This window comes from Babesia bigemina (genome assembly GCF_000981445.1).
Source record: "Babesia bigemina genome assembly Bbig001, chromosome : I".
Taxonomy (NCBI): Eukaryota; Apicomplexa; class Aconoidasida; order Piroplasmida; family Babesiidae; genus Babesia; species Babesia bigemina.
Genome location: NC_027216.1, coordinates 1131763 through 1152462, shown reverse-complemented (window position 1 = coordinate 1152462; position 20700 = coordinate 1131763). Strand labels below are relative to the sequence as shown.

Here is a 20700-nt window from a genome sequence, read left to right as displayed (position 1 = left end):
TGGCTGCGTCTATACACAGGAAGCAAACCCATTTGAATATATATATCCAGTGCATAACATGTTAAGAGATCATCAGTTCACTTAAGCGGGATGAATCTGGAGGAGTGTGTTGCTCCTATGCCTGGTTTCCCGTGCATAACGGGCTTGTACGTGATGGAGAATTCTCCCACATAATGCCCCACCATTTCCGGCTTGATTTCTACATTGATATACTGCTTGCCATTGTACACCCCAACTATAGATCCGATCATCTCCGGGACTATGATAGTGTCCCTCAAGTGGGTCTTCACAGGCTCCGGTTTTTCTCCGTAAGCAAGATCCTTCTTGGCTGCACGCAGTTTTTTGAGTAGCGTGAGAGTTTGCTTTTTTATGCCTATGTGCCAATTGAATCGTTCCCACCACAGGAGGACTTACCCCTCGAAAACCGCCTTCTCTGCCTAGACCTAAGTAATGAAATGAAGTTTTCCATTGGCATTTCAAGCAATTTTTCCAACTCATAGCCACGGAATTTAAAGGTCCTAAAGGTCCTTTTCCTATTGACTTGCGCCCCCTGGTCCGTCTGCAATATTATCAGTCCCCCTCAAAAACAGCGTTCCGCTCCTTACCATTGTTTTTTTGTCGCGAATAACTGAAAAAGGGATTTATATGTATTAAGGCATCGCCACAGCATTTTTTCTTAGCCCTTTATCGGAATTCCCCATGGTGTGGATCCCCATGTACAAGTCGGCAGCACACGTACATTGGCTATATGCCACCGTGAGTGGAAGTAAAGGGCAAATTATTCTTATCTGTTTTTCGTATATCCATTTGTGTGATATTGAGTTTTGTTAAACTCGGCTAGAGTGCGTTAATTTCGCCGTTTGTTTGCAGCCATTTTTCGAGCTTTCCACACATTGGGAAAGTTCACACCAGACGTTTTTTGGCTACCTGCAATATGCCAAAGTTTTGGCAGTATGATAGTCGAAATGATGCGACATCAGCCATGGCGTCTTACACACGCATTGTGCACTACGCAATGGTACACAACACACTAGATTAGCGCATACCGGCTGAAAGTATTGACGGTACATATAATGGTTAAAACGTCTACCTCTTAGGTATGTCTCCTTAAACCCTACCCGACGCGTGTTGAATGGTGTTGTGCCCAAGCTGTAATTCACTAATTTCCTTTGTATACCTTGCACATCAAAAGCCTTCCAACTGTATTTCATAGACAACTACCGCGTTGATGTCTCATGTGTTAAGCTAACCCTCTATTCACTCATCGTGCTTATTTTTTCTGCACAAGACGAATGATGGGTGGGATATTAAGGACATTGTATGCGGCTTGCATTGCGCACATTCTTTTCTTTTGCTCGGAATCTAGTGGTATTATAACCCAAAAGACAAATTCGCTTGACTTGGAGACGGCCACAGAGAATGGCGTTGCCCTGTTGCCGCATCTTGTTACTGGCGATGCAAATGGGACAAAGAACCCAATGTTGACAACATTACGAGAGGAATTGCACGATAGTGTGACAGTTACGTTGGATTCCAGTATGAAAATGGTCCCATCTGCACATTGCAGCGGTAAAGAGGTTGAGGAATGTGATCCATCGCGCGAAAATTGCGCAAGTAAGGTTGAAAATAACAATGGCACAGACATTCCTCTTGTATTGTCTGCAACAGGGTACAGTTGTGATGGGAATAAACAACAATTGCACTCTGACAAGGGTGCAGGATCGGTGATATGCAATTTGAAAAATAAAGCATTACCACTAGCTGCACGTGGTTATCAGGGGAGAGCGTGTTGTGTTACAAATGCGAATAATTTGAAGGATACGACATGTAGAGACGCGGGTGCGTCATGCGGCATGGCAGCTTACTTTGAGAACAGCTGTCAGGCTACTATTCTTTTTCACTTTTGGAGGACAACAACAGTGCTAAACTACACCGTTACTTTGATAATTATATTCCTTTTGTCATTGTTTACTGTGATGTTGAAGGCTTTAAGAAAGAAGGCTAATACAGCACTGACCAATATGAACACTTGTCCCTATGTGTTGAGGCAGTTAGCCATGTTCGTCATCGCCTATGCAGTCATTTTGATGGATTTCTGTATGATGCTTGTCGTTATGACATTCAACGTTGGAATAGTTCTTGTCGCCTGCACGGGCTATGCATTAGGCTACCTCTTGACTTGCTTTAGACCCACATCGTCAACAAACGTTGCAGAATCAGAGTCACCAATCGAGTGCGATGCCGACTGCTGTTAGATATAGTGCTATATCTATTTAGGCCTACACCCTAGACACTGTCGCGTGCCTGGCCAGCATCCAACACGAATGAATTTATGAATACACCACGCTACAAAGACACACGATTACGCAAAATATCTGTTCTCCAGTGGAAACGATGCCTTACATAAATGGGTACGTTTCTGCCACACATGAGCGAGCTAGTTTCGCTGCCAGAGCACGCCCCAGTATGTATACAAAATATGAAAAAACAAACTACCCACAATGTCGGCATTATTAGGCTGAGAAGCGGTGATTCACGGATGCGGTTGCCGGATGTTATCGAGACCAGCACAGATTACGTCGTGAAGGTTGAAATAGATGTCTCGGTTTTGCAGAACCTCCATCCCAGAGGTATTTCATCTATAGAGCCTCTCACTGTATTGTAGATGTTTTGGAAGCACTGCGAAGCAGTCAAATCGATGACGATGTAGCCACTATTGTCATTCGGGGGCATAAATACCATTGCGAGTTCATTACGCGCAAAGCTACCACGTTATTACTGGGCGAGAATCCCAGCAGTTGTACAAATATAACTGATCGTTATTTGGGCACTATTTTTGTGTCCCCTGTGAAGACCATCATCTCAGCGGCATTACACGTGAGTCTCATTGAAGTCATACACACGCATTGCAGACACGTGACAACTGGAGATCAGAGCACAGCTACAGGAAGTTCCACAAATCAACTCCCTTTGGTAGTGATCAAGAAACGATTCCCAGATAGGCTAAGAAAACATTCATCTTGGTTTCGTTTTCCCGAAAATTTGCGTACCTCGTACGCCGCACGTTTAAACACACCTATCTTAATAGTTTATAAAAGTATGATCTAATGGTTTAGAATTATACGTATCCACACATCTTCGACCCTAATGACGAGTTTTCGTAATGTACCGCGAGGCTTTTAAAACGATGTCTATCCTCCGAGGTCACGGAAAACAATGTCTATACTGTCGCACTTATTGCACAGATGATATTTATACATGGAATTACGAACGCAAGAGACAACTAAGAATGCAGACCATATTTTGGTCATCTGTGCCCAGGGTGTCTAACGCAGATTAGCCTTCCAATTTCTCTGTGAGAACTACGCTAGGCGAATCTTCCCCTCAAAGCGGTTTACACACGCCTGCGCCATCCGTTGCGATGGAAGTTTTATAGTGCTAGGTGTTGCCGTTGAGCAATTGCCGTTTTTGATAGTTGAAAATTACGAATACGTTCGGGGTTCACCCATAAGAGCCTTCCATTTAATCTAGCAGTAAATGACAGTTGCGCATGTTGTAGTATTATGACAGAAGCTTGAACGCACAACTGGCCACATGTTACAAATACTGCAGCGTTACTTGTGCTGCAGTGCTCCAATCGGTTGAGGCCCAACAATGCCCCTGTGCGTTTAGAAATTATATTTGGGTTGCAATTACCTCGCAATTTAGCAAAAATACGTGATTTAATGGTAGAAATATACAGAAAACCAGTTAAATGTCATTCAAAAATTTTTGATGAGAGTTTCGTTTTTTTTTGCAGTTTTTTTCGGAATGCGTGTGTGTCCTCACGGCATGTCCTTACGAGATCCTGCCTTAGATGGTCTCTGCTGTCAGATAAAATAACGTCCTCAGCCCTGAGCAATGTGCTGCGTTTTCTCTTCAGGTCCGAGAAGAACGTACTAGCAATAACTGCTGAACGCTCATTAAAATGATTCATTAGCAGAGGTAATTCCCAGAGGAATGCAGTAACTATTTCGTCGTCATTCGATTCTACAACGTTCGTAAGTATATCCATATCAGAGACGTCGCGTGTTCGATTTGCTTCTTTAATAGTATCCCAGTGGACAATATTAAGGTACGTTTGAGCATGCCTTTTGAGAAGATTAAAAGCAATTACTAACAGAGCTGCAGACTTCATTGAGTTTGTAAAACAAGACATCCTTATGATTTTCTTGATAAACTTCATCGTCATTCGTGAGGGCATCATGGTGCTTTTTAGGGCCATATTCAAAAAACATAGAAATTGAGTACCAAACTTACAATTTATGACAAAAGTGTTTATATTCCTATATAATAGTCCATAAAATTCAGATATTGAAGACTGTAGGTTTCCATCAGCGCACATACAGTCTAATTCAGCCAATCCATACTTCAATATAAGCTCAAAAATGCTGCCTAGACTCAGCATACTAAGAACTTTATCATCACCGTGCAAGTGCCCAATTAACCAGTTTGCATAAATCACGGGAGTTTTAGTATAGGGCAATATGGCTGTGGGCATGCGACTCATAATTCTTGCTAACAGCTCCGTGGACATAGGTATATTTGCGAATATGACACCTTGCCACACCGCAGCATATACTTTTGTGAAGTTGAATGGCCATTGCAAACCTGTTACGGTGGCACTGACATGAGCTTCGACAGACTCACTGCTCACCGATACATCGGCGTCATCCTCCCCCGATGATACGGAACCGTAATCTATGTCTGAGTCGGAATCATATCCGTCATTTGCATCAGAATGTTCAAAGACCGCCCCACTGTCCGGAGCAGATGTATCGTTTAGACGATGGGAAAGCTGCGGGGTTGGTAAAGTCAAAAGAAAAGAGACACATCTCGCAAAAAACAGATTTGAAGATACACTTTCATTTTTATACAGGTTGAAATGCGGTACAACAAAATCTTTCAGTATGTTTTCGAGTACACTGTATGCATTATATATCCATTCATTGGAGGAAACGACGTAGTCATGAAGTACATTTTCAATAATTCCGTCATCGTAATCAACAGAGTGGAGCATCAAACCAATGATATATTCCAGTAGAGGCAGGGGGAACGGGTTCCCAACGTCTTTGTTTGCTTCGTCTCCTTTAGGATCTAAATCACGCAACGAAATTTCCAAGCGCAAAACAGTGAAAAGCCTCGGAATTAAGTGTATCGTGTAACCTTCTTTCTGGCTAAGTGTTGTAACCGTGCGAAAAAAATTGAAGCATATTTGCCTGAGCTTTACACTTGCGTGACGTGTCTTTGATTCATTTGTGTTGCCATCGCATCCGGGTTTTGTGCCACAGGTAAAGAATTGACGGTCGAAAAAGCATCGAATATCTGCTTTGGCCACAAAAATTTTTTCTACCAGATGATCAATCTTTTGAAACACTACTTCGATCGATGTCGTTCCCAACGTTTTGTTCAATTCATTTGAACCTTTTGCCAATTCAGATAATACGACATCCTTAGGGGACATGATTGTATGTGTCTATAACTCTGTGCTTAAGTGATAACGCCGTAACCTACGACGGCAACCCGCCAAGTGTGTAAACCAATGCCCTCTACACAACTATTATGCACATTGATATTAGAGACTTTATAATTAATCTATTTCTATGACATCCTCAAATAGAGCACGTGAGACCCAGTCATGCGGTTCCGTTGCGCAGGCGTTCGATGCAACGTGACCAACGACGTTGCTGAGTGCGTCGTCTGCCGTCTCTTGAGTACTCTTCGATACCGCAACAAGACCTTCTCCTGCATTTTTCTGGGGAAACTTGATATCGACTTGCATTCCGTCCTCGATTTCCAGCATTTCGCTGCCTGCATCGGATCGGATAAGGACACATAGATGAGGATGTAAACAACAAAAGAACAAAAGTTGCCATCATATAATCTCTTCACATCAAGTGACGATTAGCAAACACTATTGATACGTCTTAACGTATACTGCAACTACGACACGCAGCGGATTTGCCCTGGATGTTCATTAGACAATGCTCAATAATTGCAACTCATAAGAATATTTACTCACCTATCGCGATATCATGCGGTTGTAGATCCCCATCAACGTATATTTTGATATCTCTATGCTTATTTTCATCTAGGTCGAAGAGTTTGCCGAACTTCGCTGCCAGATTCCCTATGGTCTCGTCGTGCCTAACAATGACCTTTTCGAGTCGCTCATCCTTGATAACGGAGCAATTTTCATCTATTATAACAAATTTTAGACAAATATTGCGAACATCAGTCGAACTTTCACCCATCTGTTGAGTAACTGATTTGTTGTTCTTACCCCTACGGTGTTGTTTTACGCTTCTTCTGGGAGTAGTTTGGAGCACAGTATCAAAACTACTTTGGACAGATAAATCAGTATGCGATACAGTTACACTAATTTCTTGTGTGCCCTTGAAAGTTTTGTTGCTGAAAATGTATTAGTTTCAATGTATTGCAGTCGTAAAGTAGTTATTTAAGTGAAAAACATACTTTGAACGCTCCCTTTTATTCAACTTCCCTTCTAATTCATCATTCAACGTTTTAGGTGTTAGAATGTTGGATTGTCCGGTGACGTCGAATATTTGATCGTCGTTTACAAATTTGCTCCGAGTGCGTTGCGCTGAGCTGCGTTTGTGACCCTTTGTACGATTACATGGAATGTATACAGCTGATGGCGTACCGACTTCATCCGTTATCGTGTCGCCTAACACAGGGTCTTCATTAAAATAATATTTTGTATTTTGCTTACGCTTGCGTTTTCTGATATCCCGGTAAATTTCCACAGCAAGGTTGCAATTATCTTGTACCACAATACTATCCCCTGTTTTAGCGTCCTTCGATTCTGTAGGACGCACGTTTTCCTGTGTTTGTTCACAGTGATCCTTTGGCGTGTTTACGTCGTCAGGGGTTTTAGCTCCTGCAGAGACAAGTGACGCCATTGATTGCTCAAAAAACTGGTTGATTTGTGAGAGTATGGCATCCGCCTTGAGGTCACGTTGATATAGTTCCTCTCTAAGCCTATATTGGCGGCATACCTTGGCACTGAGAAAATCATGGTCCCGATTTGTTCGTCGCTCCACCGATGTGCTTTTTATAGGTGTACATGTAGACTCATACATATGTTCCTCTTCATCTTCGTCCGATGATATTATCATGTACATCGAAGGGTCCTTAACATCCTCGCTAAAGATATCTTCAATCTCACGGCTGTCACCGTCACTATACGTGGTCGATCCTTTTAACCTCATTGTTCATTTTAAAAATATCCTGCACTTTATGAGTTTTCCTCACATATGCTTCTGCACAGCCATACCGGATGAAAGTGGTCGAATGCTGCACTCACAGTTCGTTGTCTTCATAGTTAACGATCAACAATGCAATTAAAATCCACCAATAAATACCAAACGACTATTTAAAGCCGTATCATATGCGACCAAAGATACAGCGATAAACTTTATTGGTCAGCAACACGATGAACCTTACACATGTGTACGCGATATCCGAGTTACAGGATTCTTGGTCGACAGGCCTTAAATCCATCGTACCGCTGAACATTCATAAAAATGCCTAGTAGTATGTAGGCAACACCAACATATCTATGTAATGGTCTGACTATACACTCCAACAACCTTTTTAGGATCGCCGTTGTATAATCATATATGCGTCATCATGGGACTTTGGGGTTACGGATTCACCGGCGACACTACCAGTTCGCGGGCGTATAGGCGCTACGGAGGTGTATATCTCTGTTCTATGTTTTTGTTGCCATCGGTGATATGGTATTGCTTTGGTAACCCAGCCGTCACAGGATGGTTTCTGAAGCGTGTGGTACCGGTCACATATCCCCCTGAAAGTGACCCTCGCATAATATCGCGTGTATACCACGGCATGGAAGATGCTGATAGCGATGCTTCATGAGGCTGCAGAATTCTGATGGCCTAAATATGCCATTGATCCATTAACGCCAGATGGCCGCCACGTTGTCAACTAGACGAGACGACAACACCAATGAATTACTAATATTATATTCATGCCCTTTGGTGTTCTTACGCTGCAGATGTGGTGAAATGTCTACGTTGACTACATTTGTAATCACGGCACCGTACGGACAGTCGTTTCCCCCTTAATAGACACATAATACTACTAACCCCTATTTAATTCACAATGCTGTGCCAGTTGTATTAGAAAAACGATGGCGCATCTTTACCTAGAACGCTTGTACCACAGGAACTGTTTTTAAATGACAGCATTATTAATGATTCCCTCGCATCATTTATACGACAATGATGGAGTTCAAAAATGTTACGATCATTATACCCATAATTCTACGCGTGTTTTGTGTTATATAACTGTTGTTCGCACGACACACTACGCATTCATCAATATAAAAAACCCGATTTCGGCACGCACAACTGTCCTTTACATACATTATTTTACCTCCAGAACTGTATGAAATATTATGCGTTCTAGTAAACCGGTTATGTCGGCGTTTTGGCGAGGTGTCTAACCGGGGGTGCCTCGACCCTATACATAAGTTTGTTATTACTATCGCTTTTTTCTTCCTTCCTTCCATCCTTCCTTGAAAGACTAAGACAAAATGGATTCTGTATCGTCTAACAAAACACCGCTACACAATCGGGAATCTCTATCATATCATAGCGGAGCCAGTTATGACAGGGGAGCCGCGTCAATGCGGCGTCGTTTGACACTGGACGAATCGGAGCACCTAACAGGTACTAGAAGGCACACCCAATACACTCAATACGGCAAGACGCCTAATGTGTTACGGCGTATACGTGCAGCTCGCAGTGATATTGGGGATATGGGCAGGGAGTTGTTCATGCAGCCAGATGAAATTCGACGTTTGCCATACATTTTGGATGCTAGGATTGACGAGGTGCACAGTCGCTTCAGTGCATTTCTGCGCGAGTTTCGTATTGAAGACTTCGATGGATTGATTGCACCCACAGATGAAGATTACGAATTATTGGATAAGCGCGAGAATTTCGCGTCACAGTGGACAATGGTATATTATGGTTTGAAAATGATGTTATACATAGATTCACACTTTGGATCTACGACGGGAGAAGAATTGAACAATTCATCATCCATTGGGCGCCGATTCGAAATAAATCTATCACACATAAAGGCATTTGATGGAGTGTTATATGAGTTGCTAATCAAGTACCCTGCCGACTCCGTCAGCGAGCTCGATAGGATGTTGCAGCGTTTCTTTGAGGAAATGATATCTGAATATTTTAGCGAGACTGGTGTGGTTGTTGACAACAAGCAAGTGCAGTGGAACCCAAGGGTACGCCTTTATGGCAAGACCGAACCTGATCGTGCGTCCAATTTGGGCCCCGGGGACATTGACACTCTTGTCTCAATTAAGGGAATTGTAGTGCGTTGCTCGGACGTAATACCTGAGATGACTATGGCAGCTTTCACGTGTTCAGGCCAACTGAAGATGGGAATAAATTCATTCGAACAATGCACTCAGGAAGTCTATGAGTATGTTATACAAGGTGAGGTGAACGAACCTACTTCCTGTTCCAAGTGCAAGAATCGCAATTGTTTCGAGTTGCGACACAATTTATGCTGCTTTGCGAGTAAACAATTAATAAAGTTAATTGAAACTTCTCAGACAGCTTCGGAGTCTCCTCAGTCTGTAATTGTGTATGCATACGACGATTTGATCGACGCTGCTATGCCCGGAGACAAGGTTGAAGTAACAGGTATTTTCAAAGCATCATCACTTCGGATCAATCCTCGTATGAGGACTTCTAGTGCCATTTATCGCACGTTTATGAATGCTTTGCATATACGGTTGGAGGAGTCCTCGAAATATAGGATGGCATCTGCACCTAAATTGTTAACAGCCATTGACAAGAATCCTTTGAACTATTCACAAGATATTGTCAACGAAATTATACGTTTATCGAAATGTGCAAATATATATGATTTGCTAGTGAAATCCTTTGCCCCTTCAATCCAGGGTCGGGATGATGTAAAACGAGGTTTGTTATGTCAGCTCTTTGGTGCTAGCGTGGATCCATCATCTCGCATGAGATCTCAAATAAATGTGCTTCTCTGCGGCGACCCGTCTACGTCGAAATCCCAATTGCTAAAGTACGTTCACATGCTTGCACCATGTGGGGTGTACACGAGTGGAAAGGGCAGCAGTCAAGTGGGTCTAACGGCATATGTACGCAAAGATGTAGAAACGCACGAATATGTACTTGAAAGTGGTGCAGTAGTGCTGTCGGATGGCGGAATATGCTGCATCGACGAGTTTGACAAGATGGATGATTTCGCAAAAGCCATTTTGCACGAGGTTATGGAACAACAAACCGTGACGGTTGCGAAGGCGGGAATAGTGGCTACTTTGAATGCAAGAAGTGCAATTCTAGCGTCCGCGAATCCAGTGAACTCGCGCTATGATAAACGCAAGGCCGTAGTAGATAATATAAACCTCGCTCCATCGCTATTTAGCAGATTTGATTTGATATATTTGGTCCTAGATTGCATTGATCCTATGGAAGATAAGGTCATAGCTAAGCGCCTATGCAATTCATTCGTTGGTATCGACCAGGAGCCCCCTCCAATAGATCCAGTGACCCTTTCACGTTACATATGGTTTGCCAGGGCAAATTGCAACCCATATTTAACAGCAGAAAGTCGTCAAATAATCATATCTGAGTACTTGAAGATGCGTCTCACAGAGGGTTCATCCAAATTGCCGTGTGCCAGTGCTCGTCAACTTGAAGGTTTAATTCGTCTTAGTCAGGCACTTGCCAAGATGAAACTTTCTCCTCACGTGACGGCTGATGATGCACGTGAAGCTGCTCGGTTGATGCGGGCTACGACTTTCCAATCTCTAATTGACCCTGTTAGCGGAAAGATCGATTTTGATCAGTTGGCAACAGGTCTTACGTCTGCTGCTGCCAGAAAAGCTGAAGTTTTGTGTGAAGAAATATTGTCTACAATTGCCTTTATAACAACTTCTGAGCCTTCGGCAAGTTTGGATGCGATATACGAACGATGCAGGTTGCAATTTAAAACAAAGGGGGAGTATCTGGAACGTCGCCAGGTTCTAGATGCGATCGACAAGTTGCTAGGTGAAGAAAAGTTAACAAAGCATCTCGGGGGCCTCAAACTTCTATGATGCATTGTTATTGCGTTTTACCATAAATGTTAAACCGCTTCTCGTGGGCCGTATAAACAACATCGCACAATATCAGTTAGAAGCACTTATGTTTGGCTGAAACATTAACCAATAATTGGATTTAGCACATACTTGTTTATAGTACCTGCGGATTGTTGTTGCAACTTCTGAACTGTTTTTGCACAATTGCCACATAACCCGCAACGACGTTCGTGCGGTAATCGACTCAAACATTTATACAAAACAAGCATGGCACATTACATGGAAACGGTCACACCGGATACGCATAGTAATCTTTTATACACTAAACCATAGATTATACTACATTCATCGTCGGTCCTGTCTACGATTTTCCTTTCTATGATGCGAGTTATTCCGCTTAGAGCTTCTAAATGGTGATGGTCGTCTTCTTGATGGACTTGTAGAACAATCTCTCCACTTTTCTCCCCCCTTTTCTTTCCTACCGGACTCCAATTTCGAGCGTTTTGTGTTACTTGAGGCCGTTTCCTGATCATCATGTACCAGGTTGTTCTGTTTCGTCCTCATTGACAAAGTGCTTTTCATTTGTTGGCCAAGCGGATTTACAACGAAAGGGAAGGGGAAATTTCCTGTTTCACCTACATCTTTGGTGGCATGCTGCATATAATTACTCAAGGTCATGTTCGGCAAGATAGTGTTGCAATAGTTCTGAAACACATTGTTTTTGTGTTTATAAGCCGCTAAATGGTTTGCGATATGGTGGGTGCTTTCTGAATTTTGTTGTTCTTTTCTCTTGGCATATCCCATCAGTTTGAGCAAGTTCAGATTTAGCCATGGAAAAAATTTTGATGCCGCCTGAAATTCACCATTTTGCATCATGTCTAGTTGTTGCACCTCGAAATCTGTTTCGTGACATAGGTCACTCGATGGGCCGGTTGCACGTTTCCAACGAACGATTCCCAGGTGAGCCATGATGCTTTTAAGGACACCAGGATTGAAGACTCCTTCACGGTAGAGCGAAGAATCTTTGAGCAGTTCGAAGATGTCATCGGACACTTCAGCCATAGCGAATCGGCTCTTCGAGTTTCTGAACCTTGAGCAACTACCGCAGTCTACGAATTCGACAACTGCTGATCCCAAGGATACACCGCTGGTTGGATCACTAAGAATCTTGGAAAAAGCAACCACACCTCCTATAGCTTCCACTGCATGAGTGAACTCATGCACATCCATCCACCACGGGATTCCAGTTACAAGGCAAAAACACTCTTTGACTGGCTGCACTGATGCCATAGCTTGCGAATCTGAGCTTGGTGCACCGATGTATATAATTCGATCTGTTGCAGAGTGATCGTAAATGTGAAATATGTTTTACCCTTTTTAGTGTACTTGGTTTCCCACCCTCCAAGTTTTGATCTCCCTGATGGTTTAGAACATTTCATATGACGTTCAACAAACGTCTCAGGTTCGCGTTCATCATCTTCCACGAGGAATATTAAACCATCGTCCTCATCTTCTGGAGTGGTAGCCTCGCAGGCAACACCGCTGCTTAAATTTTCTCCCTCGAGTTCTTTGAATTGGTATTTACCGGCGGAAATATGTTCCAATTCATTAGAACATGTGTCTTGTGCGATTTTAGGTGTTGTAGGTGTATCCGACACATTAGCTCGTTCATGTTTCTTCTGGGCGAATGTGTCGAGCCCATCGTACAGATCGAACATAATCTGATCCTCGTCATCATCTGTAAATACCATATTGAATCTATTTAGAAAAAATTAGACCGCGTTAGTGGAATACGTCTATATTTGCAGAGCCTCTCTAAGGCGCGGCACCACTTTCGTCATCTTGCCGCTTGTAGACTTGTATGTACGATTCTGGTGGTAGTGTATACTTTACAAAATTGGAATACCTGATTGCGCAACAAACTGCGGTAATACCGATGTGACGAGAAGGTCCTCCAGTTCAAACCAATCTCCTGACGGTCCATGGAGCACATGGATCTTGTAATGCCCGGCCGCTGGACTTCCCTGATGGCAAACATTACACACAAGGTCATATCTCCCGTTCGTATGATACTTGTCTGGTGCACGATCATCAACATCTGCACATGGCTGTGCCGTGGCATCACAACTTACAGGCGGAAAGATCGAGGTTTTTCATAGGAAAAGACACAATCGTCGGGTTTTTCTCCAGGAAGAAGTTATTACGCGTAAACCTTTTCACATTGATAATCAAATACTTCGGAAGTTTCCATAGCCTGTATCGGCAGATAAGCCCTTTGGCTGACACATGTTCGGTCCGCCCATTAAACTTTTGTAAAAGCTGGATTATGGAAACTTGAGGAATCACGTTTTTGTCTTGCGCACTTTTGAATATGGGTGCGTTTGGGACTTCCAGACTGAGCATTCTGAAGCTCACAATATCCTCCTTCCATCCCTGTTCATCCTGGGTCATAACAATTAACTGCCCTCCGAAGGTGCTTGATATAATCGATGCTGAACACTTCCATTACATTCAATACTCTTAACATACCATTATTTTTTTTATTCTTCAACCTGCAATGTATTTTGTTAAACAACCACGACATCAGAGCCACTGGGTCGCCTTGGGTTCCGATTTTGTACATACCTCCCGACGCAACTCCTACTGCTTGTAGGAATTCATGGGGAGAAACAATGCCTTTGAAGTTTTTCGGATTGAATATTTTCCGTACTAGTTCCACAAGAGCCGTTATAACATTATCTGGTGGTTGTATAACCTCTACGTCCAGAAGCAGCAGATGGTTTCGTATGGGCGCCACGGAGCATAACGCCTGTTGCATTTTTACTATATATACTACGGAATATTCCATACAGGCACGTGCTGGTATCACGGTGTCGCCTCATTGGTAGAGTTGTTATCAGCGTTACACAATCAGGATTCAGAATAGCATCACAACTGCTACAAAGGCATACCTGAATTATGACGTTGAAGAAGTCTGTACATTTCAGGTTATTTAGACCGACACACCCTGCGTAGGATGTTGCAACTTTTTATGGTTTCCAATACCCGGTATAAAATCTGTCCCATCCAGCGCCTTTCCATATACGATTTTGGAATCTATATAATCCACGTATTCTTTGGTAAATGACGGTTTCAGAAACAACTGCCGTATTGATGAATTTCTCATTAGTGTGGCACTTACCGATATGTCGTTGAGTGATGCGTCTTCAACTTGATAATTTTCCGGTAGGCAATAGACCTTGCAGTCATGCAGGTTTATGAACACATAATGTCTTTCTTGTAGAGCATGTACATAGGAGCAGGTATTCTTTCCTCTCCCTAAGCATGATACACAGCTTTATATCTGCATCGCTCACCTTCAAAGTAGCGCCCGCAAACGAGACACGCATAGACATGCTTGTTTGAGAGCGTGATGGAGCATACTTTTTCAAAATCAAAGTCCAACAGATGCCTATTGATAGTTCCCAGGTATGGGCACTTGATTGGTTGCATACGAGACCGCTCTGCGAAGATATGCAGACTGAGTTTCAATAGTTACCACTTGGCCCTGTTATACCACGCAATTGCGATTTCTGGGCATTGTGACCGGATTCTGTGTACAAGTGACCTCACGTAGTCACATATTTAGCCACCTACTGCCATCTTGTGTCTATCAAGCGTAGTGCTTCCATAGCGAGCGTCACAACCAAGTACAATTCTGTTTTCATAGCCCTCTGAAAGATTATCTAACGTCATCTATACTGTAGGTATAATACAAAATAGTCGTATAGTAGTATTTCTATACGCGCAATACTAAGAGTCCTTTGAACTTGTGTTCCCCAGTGATAATGGCTGTGCTGTCGGCTACTGGCAAATAACGTCCGACTCACATACCGAGTGCTAAATTTGACCACGCATTATACTTTTTAGTTATACTTTCATACACATTAAAGCTATGTTCGACCGAGAATCCACTTCCTAACGGTGCTATGCTGCGTGCGAACCACCCTTAGGGATACATCATTCGTCTTCCTGCACTGTATGCGCCCTTCGTGTTCTTCCAAACGGCTTAACCCATTTTGCGGCAACATCAGAATTTGTAGTTTGTATGCTGCTGCCTCCAACTCGAGTTACTACCGCTCTACGCACCTGGGCGATTTGGTCCACGATATCTGCCGCTTTGGTGTTTACGAATGTGTTGTATTCCTGTCTAGGTTTCAAATTGAGGTTTATCCACCATCGCATAATATCAGCCGTATTGCTGGCGCCCATATACAGCTGCAAATTGTAAAAAGGTTGTAGCATCGGCTTACTGAATCCTTCATTGCAACCTCCAAGTCTCCGAACCGTCTAACTATTTTACGATATAGACACAAACTACGCTGTTGAAGCAATTAAAGCGGCAACTGTGCGAGGTTTCACGTCGCACTTTAGCCTTTGTGCGGTCTATACGTAGCTCAGCGAAAATTCTCTCATTGAAGGTAACATGGATCTATATGGCGAATGTACCGACACATGTGCCAGTAATATATATATATATATATATATATATATATATATATATATATAAATATATATATAATCGGATGAGCGGCTTGACCTACGTTGCGTGTATAGCCTCCGAATGTGTGTCCGAAGATGGCTAAGTTTTCGTTGTACAGATTTATAAATCAATCGGCGTTTCTATGGTACACACCAGCCATATTTAATGTACGATGGTAAAACTAAAATATAATACAGGTGTGTAGAAGCAGAGGGTCATACAGGATTACCTTGTATATAGCTGTCGTAACGATGAGAGTCTGAAGACTCCGCGTTTAATGGCTCACTGTTTCATCGTTAGACACGGTTTGCACAGCATTTAGAGATAAAATAATTCCATAATTACTGTCTGCAGTTGTGCAATTTGTAGTTACTACATTGATGATGGGGGTGTCTAGGTTTCTCCTGTGCTCGGTGCGGATTCAAGGTCCTTTCTAGACCACAACACCCACATGTTGCATTTTTTGAGTCAAATGTTATCACATTGACTGGTAGAGTATGGTGCTTCCACCGGCTGCTTCCACTGGCCGAGCGGTTAAAACAAAGCAGGTGAATTTGACAACCGGCATCAAAATTTTGAGATCGCGCGGCGAATTTGACGCATTTTTAGTAAGTAATGAAATATATTACACTACATACTGTAACTTAGGAGGCGGAGAAGTCTAACCCTTCTTCTGAACTGCAAGAGGAACTTGGAGCGCTTACGGCCTGCGTCCTACACGGACAAGTGAGCAATATCACTAAGACCAAGCATGCTTCTGAGGCGGCGCGTAATCGAATAACAGTGCCGTCTACAGCTATGCATAAGGATGATGCAATAGAGGATTTGGGGTTTGTTCTTCCGAAACAATACATCCGTTTCATGCAAAATCGTCATAGCCAAATTGGTGTGAAATTGTCTGAAACAGTTTCTGTGCACTACAGTTTGTACAATCAAGATGTACAATTCGTGGAGTCTTTTAATGCGCGTTGCCCGGACACTCCGCTCAGTTTGGTATGCGATTTTTTTTTGTTTTCGATCCATGTCAGGTCGAGTTTTGCCTTTTGATGGATTACTTCGAGAAAGGATCTGCTAAGTGCCCTCGTGAAAAACCATTCAGTTACGAGATTGCCTTATTGGGGGCACGTGAAAGTGGAAATGCGGCACCGGCTTTTGTTCTTCACGAGGTACACGCTTATTGGTCCCGTCGCCGTGCGGATCACGCGTTGCCGTTAATCCGCCATCTTTGGCCTGTCACATTGATGTGGGAATCATCGGCATTCCCAGTTTTCCGCCCGCGAACGAAGGAAAAGATGCTGCTGCGTCGCCCTCGACGCACGAAAGTGGAAAGCATTTTGCGTCTTTTCCGCATAATTGACGGGTTTCGTAAAGTGCTGAAACTGTTAAACAAGATGCGCCAACGTGATGATAAGAAGTTGATGGTAGCGCAATTGGAGGTTGTCCTTTTTGATCAGCGTTGTCGGGAGCGGGAAGATGAGAGTTACGTCTGCCCTTTTTGGAGAAGTATTCTGGACAACAAACGTTCCCGAGTGTTGAAAAAGATGCGCACAGAGTGAGTTTCCGTGAAAAATACACTTTTAAATTACCCTAGCAGATCGCACAAGACGGAAAGCGCGGCAGATCCCTTGTCTTCCAGTGTTGGTCGCTTACAGTCGTTACAACTACCCAATCGTTATTGGACATCGTATCAGTTGGATGACTGCACCCCAGACAACAAAAGCTATCGTTATTTGAGAATATCCCGCCGTATCGGCCGCGGTGGTCGTGTGTGGATAGACCGCAGGTACCTTTACGATCGGCCATTTGCATACGGGCGTAAGCATCATCGCCTGTTCTCGCTTCTATCTGACGATGAAAGCGGGGATGACATCGAAAGCGATTATATTAACGTTCCCAATCGGACAGGTAGTTTCAACGTGTATACAAACGATAGACGTTTGGAACGACACCCCGGGTTTGCCTGCACGTATGAGGCTGTGCATCCGTACAACACAGGAGGTTAGTTTAAGTTGCCACAGTTTTTAAAAGGGCTCAGGATTGGCACATTACCAATTGCCGGAATACTTGGCACGCCAACTGGAAATTATAAAGCTCTTGGAAGGCATCTTACCGAGGCAGGGCGATAGTGGTGTCCGCCGTCTGCGCGCGCCAGGAAACTATGAAGGTTGTGCGTGAGGCGTGCTAACACCTGACACGTAAATTTGATTAAACTATTGTATAAACCAAACTAAGCAAACAATGGTGGCGTATTACGATTGGTGTGTGTACCGGCAGTTTAATATGCTGGGTTCTTACATTGGATACTATGACAAGGTTGGTGCCTTAAGTTGAAGATTCTCATATTAGCGACGGAATATGCGTGAACTAAATATTTTCAGTTTCTTGAAAACTCCACCAAGGATCCATTGTGCCATGCACAATCTCCAACTCGTTCTTTACCGTCTGATTGTCTCGTATGTGAGCAAAACATTGATACAAATGTCACAGAAACACGTTCGAGAACCAACTAAAGGGTCGGATTATATGGTAGAACAACTCAAATGCTGCAGAGGCGGTGACGAATCATCACCTGAATCTTCGTCGGATGGTATGGGCAGACTTTGTGTATGCAAATTTATTTTCTTCCCGTGCGCCACTCTGCAAAGCTACATTACGTAGCACAGTACCGTATTATGGATGTGTGATTATGCTTTCTGATGTGTCTTCATTATTGTGGCTTTGATAGTGCTAACACACATTTGATTTTGCATATATAGACAATGTTATCACATCCATCATACAGGCACCGACGACAACAACAACACGTCTGCGTTTGAACATGCTGTTAGTTTTTACATTTCAAAAGGTCATCATGTATACTAGGACGCGCCAAAAGAGCAAGAGCTATTAGACAAGCTAAGGGAAGCTGAATATGCTATCTTGTCAATGCAGGAACATTGTGACCGTCTGAATAGAGATCACTTCGATGTGGAGCAAATACTGAAGAAGACCTATTATGAAAACAACCAGCGAAACCAACTTGAACGTTCGAGGTTGCAAAGTGAGCTGGAACATAAGGAACAGCAACTTTTTGAATTAATGCGTCATCAAGAAATGAGTAATATATTCTGGGACGACCGCCAACGGGAGATGAACGAGTTGATGAATGACGTTATTCTGAACGTTAAAGACATGTATCGGTACCAGGTATGCGTCCTTTGGGTATATTTTAATTCTAACGCAGGAATTGTGCAACTTGTTTAAACCAAAATGATTAATTTTATAAGAGTTAATTACGCGTATGAGTAGACAGGTTAACGGGTGATGGCTGCTCTGCATCCCACCGCACGCTACTGATGTGCGTGATTAGGTGCCGCGTGATGCACAGTACGCCTACCAGCGCGTTTTTTTAGCTTTAAGGCGTATTGTGCGTATTTACAATCGATTGGTAGTGGCCAATTGTATTGGTTACACACATATGATGCGTGTAATGGAAGTGCGCTCGTTGTTGGCTTGCTAGCGGATTTCGGCGACGAACAACTTAGATGCCGATCCACTGACCTTTCCCTCGTCTTTTAGAGCTGCAGAAACGTTGCCTATTGGGATTTATTCGACACGATCGTTATCCAGATGTGTTGCTGGTCTTGTATCAGTATTGCAGGCGGATTGGATTAGACAACAAAGGCTCAGTAAATCCATTGATAACGAAACGTTCTGGGCTACGTATTAAAACCATTTATACTGTCAGCAAGCGTTCTGTTAGGACAATATGGCATCACTTCATGATGTTCGTATGTCACCGAAGGTAATGGTTCCGGAGTATAATTTCCCAATCGATTATCTCAAGCCAACTGCAACGGCCGAGCAGCTGGATAGCCTTTATTTCCGTGAAAGGGATGGCCCAACGCAAGTACAGCCGGAGTTGGGAGAGAATATCGTTTATGAGCTGTGTCAGCTGGATGCAAGCCTGGAGGAGTTGTTCCGTGAGGGCAATGCCGATTTCACTACTCACCAACAAATTCACAAGGTAAAAATAGTGTTCTTGTCGTAGATTCGCCCTTTATACATTTGTTATAATGAATAACTGAGGGTGTCATTTAAGTGTTTTTGAAGTGGTACCCCCTGTATTCGTTACTCAGCAAGAGTATGCATCTTCATTATTTTGATATTTTTGAGTGTTGTTACTGAACGTTTACAGTTTCGCTTACGTGTGTCGCGAAGAATAAGTGCATTCGGTGGCATCCTTAGGAAACTTCTTCTACACAGCGAGGAATCAGCTTCAGCCAACAGTTTGAAGTTTCAGAGTCTGCATCGATTTTATGTGGGACGTCTAATGCGGTTTGTTGGGCGTGTATACTGTCATCAAAATGCAGTCACAAGAATAAGCTGAGTGGTTGGTGGTCAAGGAATGAGCGACGTTATCACACAATGTGCCTGTCATCGTTCGTCTCCCAGGCTGGTGCGGCAACCGAATTGTAATCGCGCCCATGTTTTGGAAATGATTATGAACAGAGCGACAGAACAGGACGATGTGGGTGACATGTGCATAAGTTCCGGCGTTGAGGGGGATGAATCTGAGGTAGTGCTCCAATTGAAAGCAACGCGAAACATGATGCTGAATCAAATAAGCCAGATGAGCGCCACTGAGTCGTCTATGCTAAAGTCGTCGAATTACATTGTACGTCAGGAGAAAATACTTTCTGGTATGCATATTCTACGCGCTTTATGAACTCTGCAGCATTGAAACAACGCTTCGGATCGGCTACTAGATTGCTTGGAAGTTTAAGGCGAAAGTTAGTGATTCATTTTTTTTGATTATGTTCATCAGGACGCTCAATCGTTACGGAACTGTGCGGTTGTGTTACTTTACTTTCCTGGGCATGTGCCTTTTCATTATATTGCGTCGCTTTCGCGTGTTCAAGCTCGCGTTTAACGTAAGTTGCGTCACGTACGTGCTGACGTTTTCAGTTAACGAGATTCTGCATTCGTGCGCCGCTATATTTATTGCGGCTGAATAACCGTGCAATAA

The 20700-nt window shown here is 43.2% G+C and overlaps 12 protein-coding genes across 12 annotated transcripts; 7 read left to right on the top strand and 5 right to left on the bottom strand.

The window, feature by feature from the left end:
• Positions 1-77: 77 nt before the first annotated feature.
• BBBOND_0105200 (40S ribosomal protein S15, putative) lies at positions 78-608 on the bottom strand (the record flags this gene model as incomplete). Its single annotated transcript, XM_012910943.1, has 3 exons — positions 78-328; positions 415-559; positions 606-608. 3 exons carry the CDS (start codon positions 606-608, stop codon positions 78-80), a joined length of 399 nt encoding a protein of 132 aa, XP_012766397.1.
• Positions 609-1295: 687 nt separating this feature from the next.
• Positions 1296-2255, top strand: BBBOND_0105190 (hypothetical protein, conserved; the record flags this gene model as incomplete). Its single annotated transcript, XM_012910942.1, has 1 exon — positions 1296-2255. The coding sequence occupies one exon, from the start codon at positions 1296-1298 to the stop codon at positions 2253-2255; it is 960 nt and encodes a 319-aa protein (XP_012766396.1).
• A 224-nt stretch (positions 2256-2479) lies between these two features.
• On the top strand, positions 2480-3002 carry BBBOND_0105180 (hypothetical protein, conserved; the record flags this gene model as incomplete). Its single annotated transcript, XM_012910941.1, has 3 exons — positions 2480-2630; positions 2666-2877; positions 2913-3002. The coding sequence occupies 3 exons, from the start codon at positions 2480-2482 to the stop codon at positions 3000-3002; spliced, it is 453 nt and encodes a 150-aa protein (XP_012766395.1).
• Positions 3003-3757: 755 nt separating this feature from the next.
• BBBOND_0105170 (hypothetical protein, conserved) lies at positions 3758-5503 on the bottom strand (the record flags this gene model as incomplete). The annotated part of the gene is made up of 1 exon (XM_012910940.1): positions 3758-5503. The coding sequence occupies one exon, from the start codon at positions 5501-5503 to the stop codon at positions 3758-3760; it is 1746 nt and encodes a 581-aa protein (XP_012766394.1).
• A 126-nt stretch (positions 5504-5629) lies between these two features.
• On the bottom strand, positions 5630-7271 carry BBBOND_0105160 (hypothetical protein, conserved; the record flags this gene model as incomplete). Its single annotated transcript, XM_012910939.1, has 3 exons — positions 5630-5850; positions 6062-6450; positions 6514-7271. 3 exons carry the CDS (start codon positions 7269-7271, stop codon positions 5630-5632), a joined length of 1368 nt encoding a protein of 455 aa, XP_012766393.1.
• A 421-nt stretch (positions 7272-7692) lies between these two features.
• Positions 7693-7941, top strand: BBBOND_0105150 (hypothetical protein, conserved; the record flags this gene model as incomplete). Its single annotated transcript, XM_012910938.1, has 1 exon — positions 7693-7941. The coding sequence occupies one exon, from the start codon at positions 7693-7695 to the stop codon at positions 7939-7941; it is 249 nt and encodes an 82-aa protein (XP_012766392.1).
• A 679-nt stretch (positions 7942-8620) lies between these two features.
• BBBOND_0105140 (DNA replication licensing factor MCM4, putative) lies at positions 8621-11188 on the top strand (the record flags this gene model as incomplete). Its single annotated transcript, XM_012910937.1, has 1 exon — positions 8621-11188. One exon carries the CDS (start codon positions 8621-8623, stop codon positions 11186-11188), a length of 2568 nt encoding a protein of 855 aa, XP_012766391.1.
• A 327-nt stretch (positions 11189-11515) lies between these two features.
• Positions 11516-12921, bottom strand: BBBOND_0105130 (hypothetical protein, conserved; the record flags this gene model as incomplete). Its single annotated transcript, XM_012910936.1, has 2 exons — positions 11516-12504; positions 12543-12921. 2 exons carry the CDS (start codon positions 12919-12921, stop codon positions 11516-11518), a joined length of 1368 nt encoding a protein of 455 aa, XP_012766390.1.
• A 64-nt stretch (positions 12922-12985) lies between these two features.
• On the bottom strand, positions 12986-14905 carry BBBOND_0105120 (u4/u6.u5 tri-snRNP-associated 65 kDa protein, putative; the record flags this gene model as incomplete). Its single annotated transcript, XM_012910935.1, has 9 exons — positions 12986-13041; positions 13077-13268; positions 13303-13662; positions 13700-13979; positions 14122-14177; positions 14216-14312; positions 14352-14488; positions 14527-14673; positions 14803-14905. 9 exons carry the CDS (start codon positions 14903-14905, stop codon positions 12986-12988), a joined length of 1428 nt encoding a protein of 475 aa, XP_012766389.1.
• Positions 14906-16189: 1284 nt separating this feature from the next.
• On the top strand, positions 16190-17867 carry BBBOND_0105110 (hypothetical protein, conserved; the record flags this gene model as incomplete). The annotated part of the gene is made up of 5 exons (XM_012910934.1): positions 16190-16300; positions 16341-16685; positions 16721-17244; positions 17287-17690; positions 17728-17867. 5 exons carry the CDS (start codon positions 16190-16192, stop codon positions 17865-17867), a joined length of 1524 nt encoding a protein of 507 aa, XP_012766388.1.
• A 63-nt stretch (positions 17868-17930) lies between these two features.
• Positions 17931-18945, top strand: BBBOND_0105100 (hypothetical protein, conserved; the record flags this gene model as incomplete). The annotated part of the gene is made up of 7 exons (XM_012910933.1): positions 17931-18005; positions 18071-18145; positions 18180-18205; positions 18242-18279; positions 18475-18515; positions 18555-18878; positions 18916-18945. 7 exons carry the CDS (start codon positions 17931-17933, stop codon positions 18943-18945), a joined length of 609 nt encoding a protein of 202 aa, XP_012766387.1.
• A 495-nt stretch (positions 18946-19440) lies between these two features.
• Positions 19441-20689, top strand: BBBOND_0105090 (hypothetical protein, conserved; the record flags this gene model as incomplete). Its single annotated transcript, XM_012910932.1, has 6 exons — positions 19441-19698; positions 19870-20009; positions 20045-20146; positions 20184-20374; positions 20410-20464; positions 20500-20689. 6 exons carry the CDS (start codon positions 19441-19443, stop codon positions 20687-20689), a joined length of 936 nt encoding a protein of 311 aa, XP_012766386.1.
• Between the last annotated feature and the right edge of the window lie 11 nt (positions 20690-20700).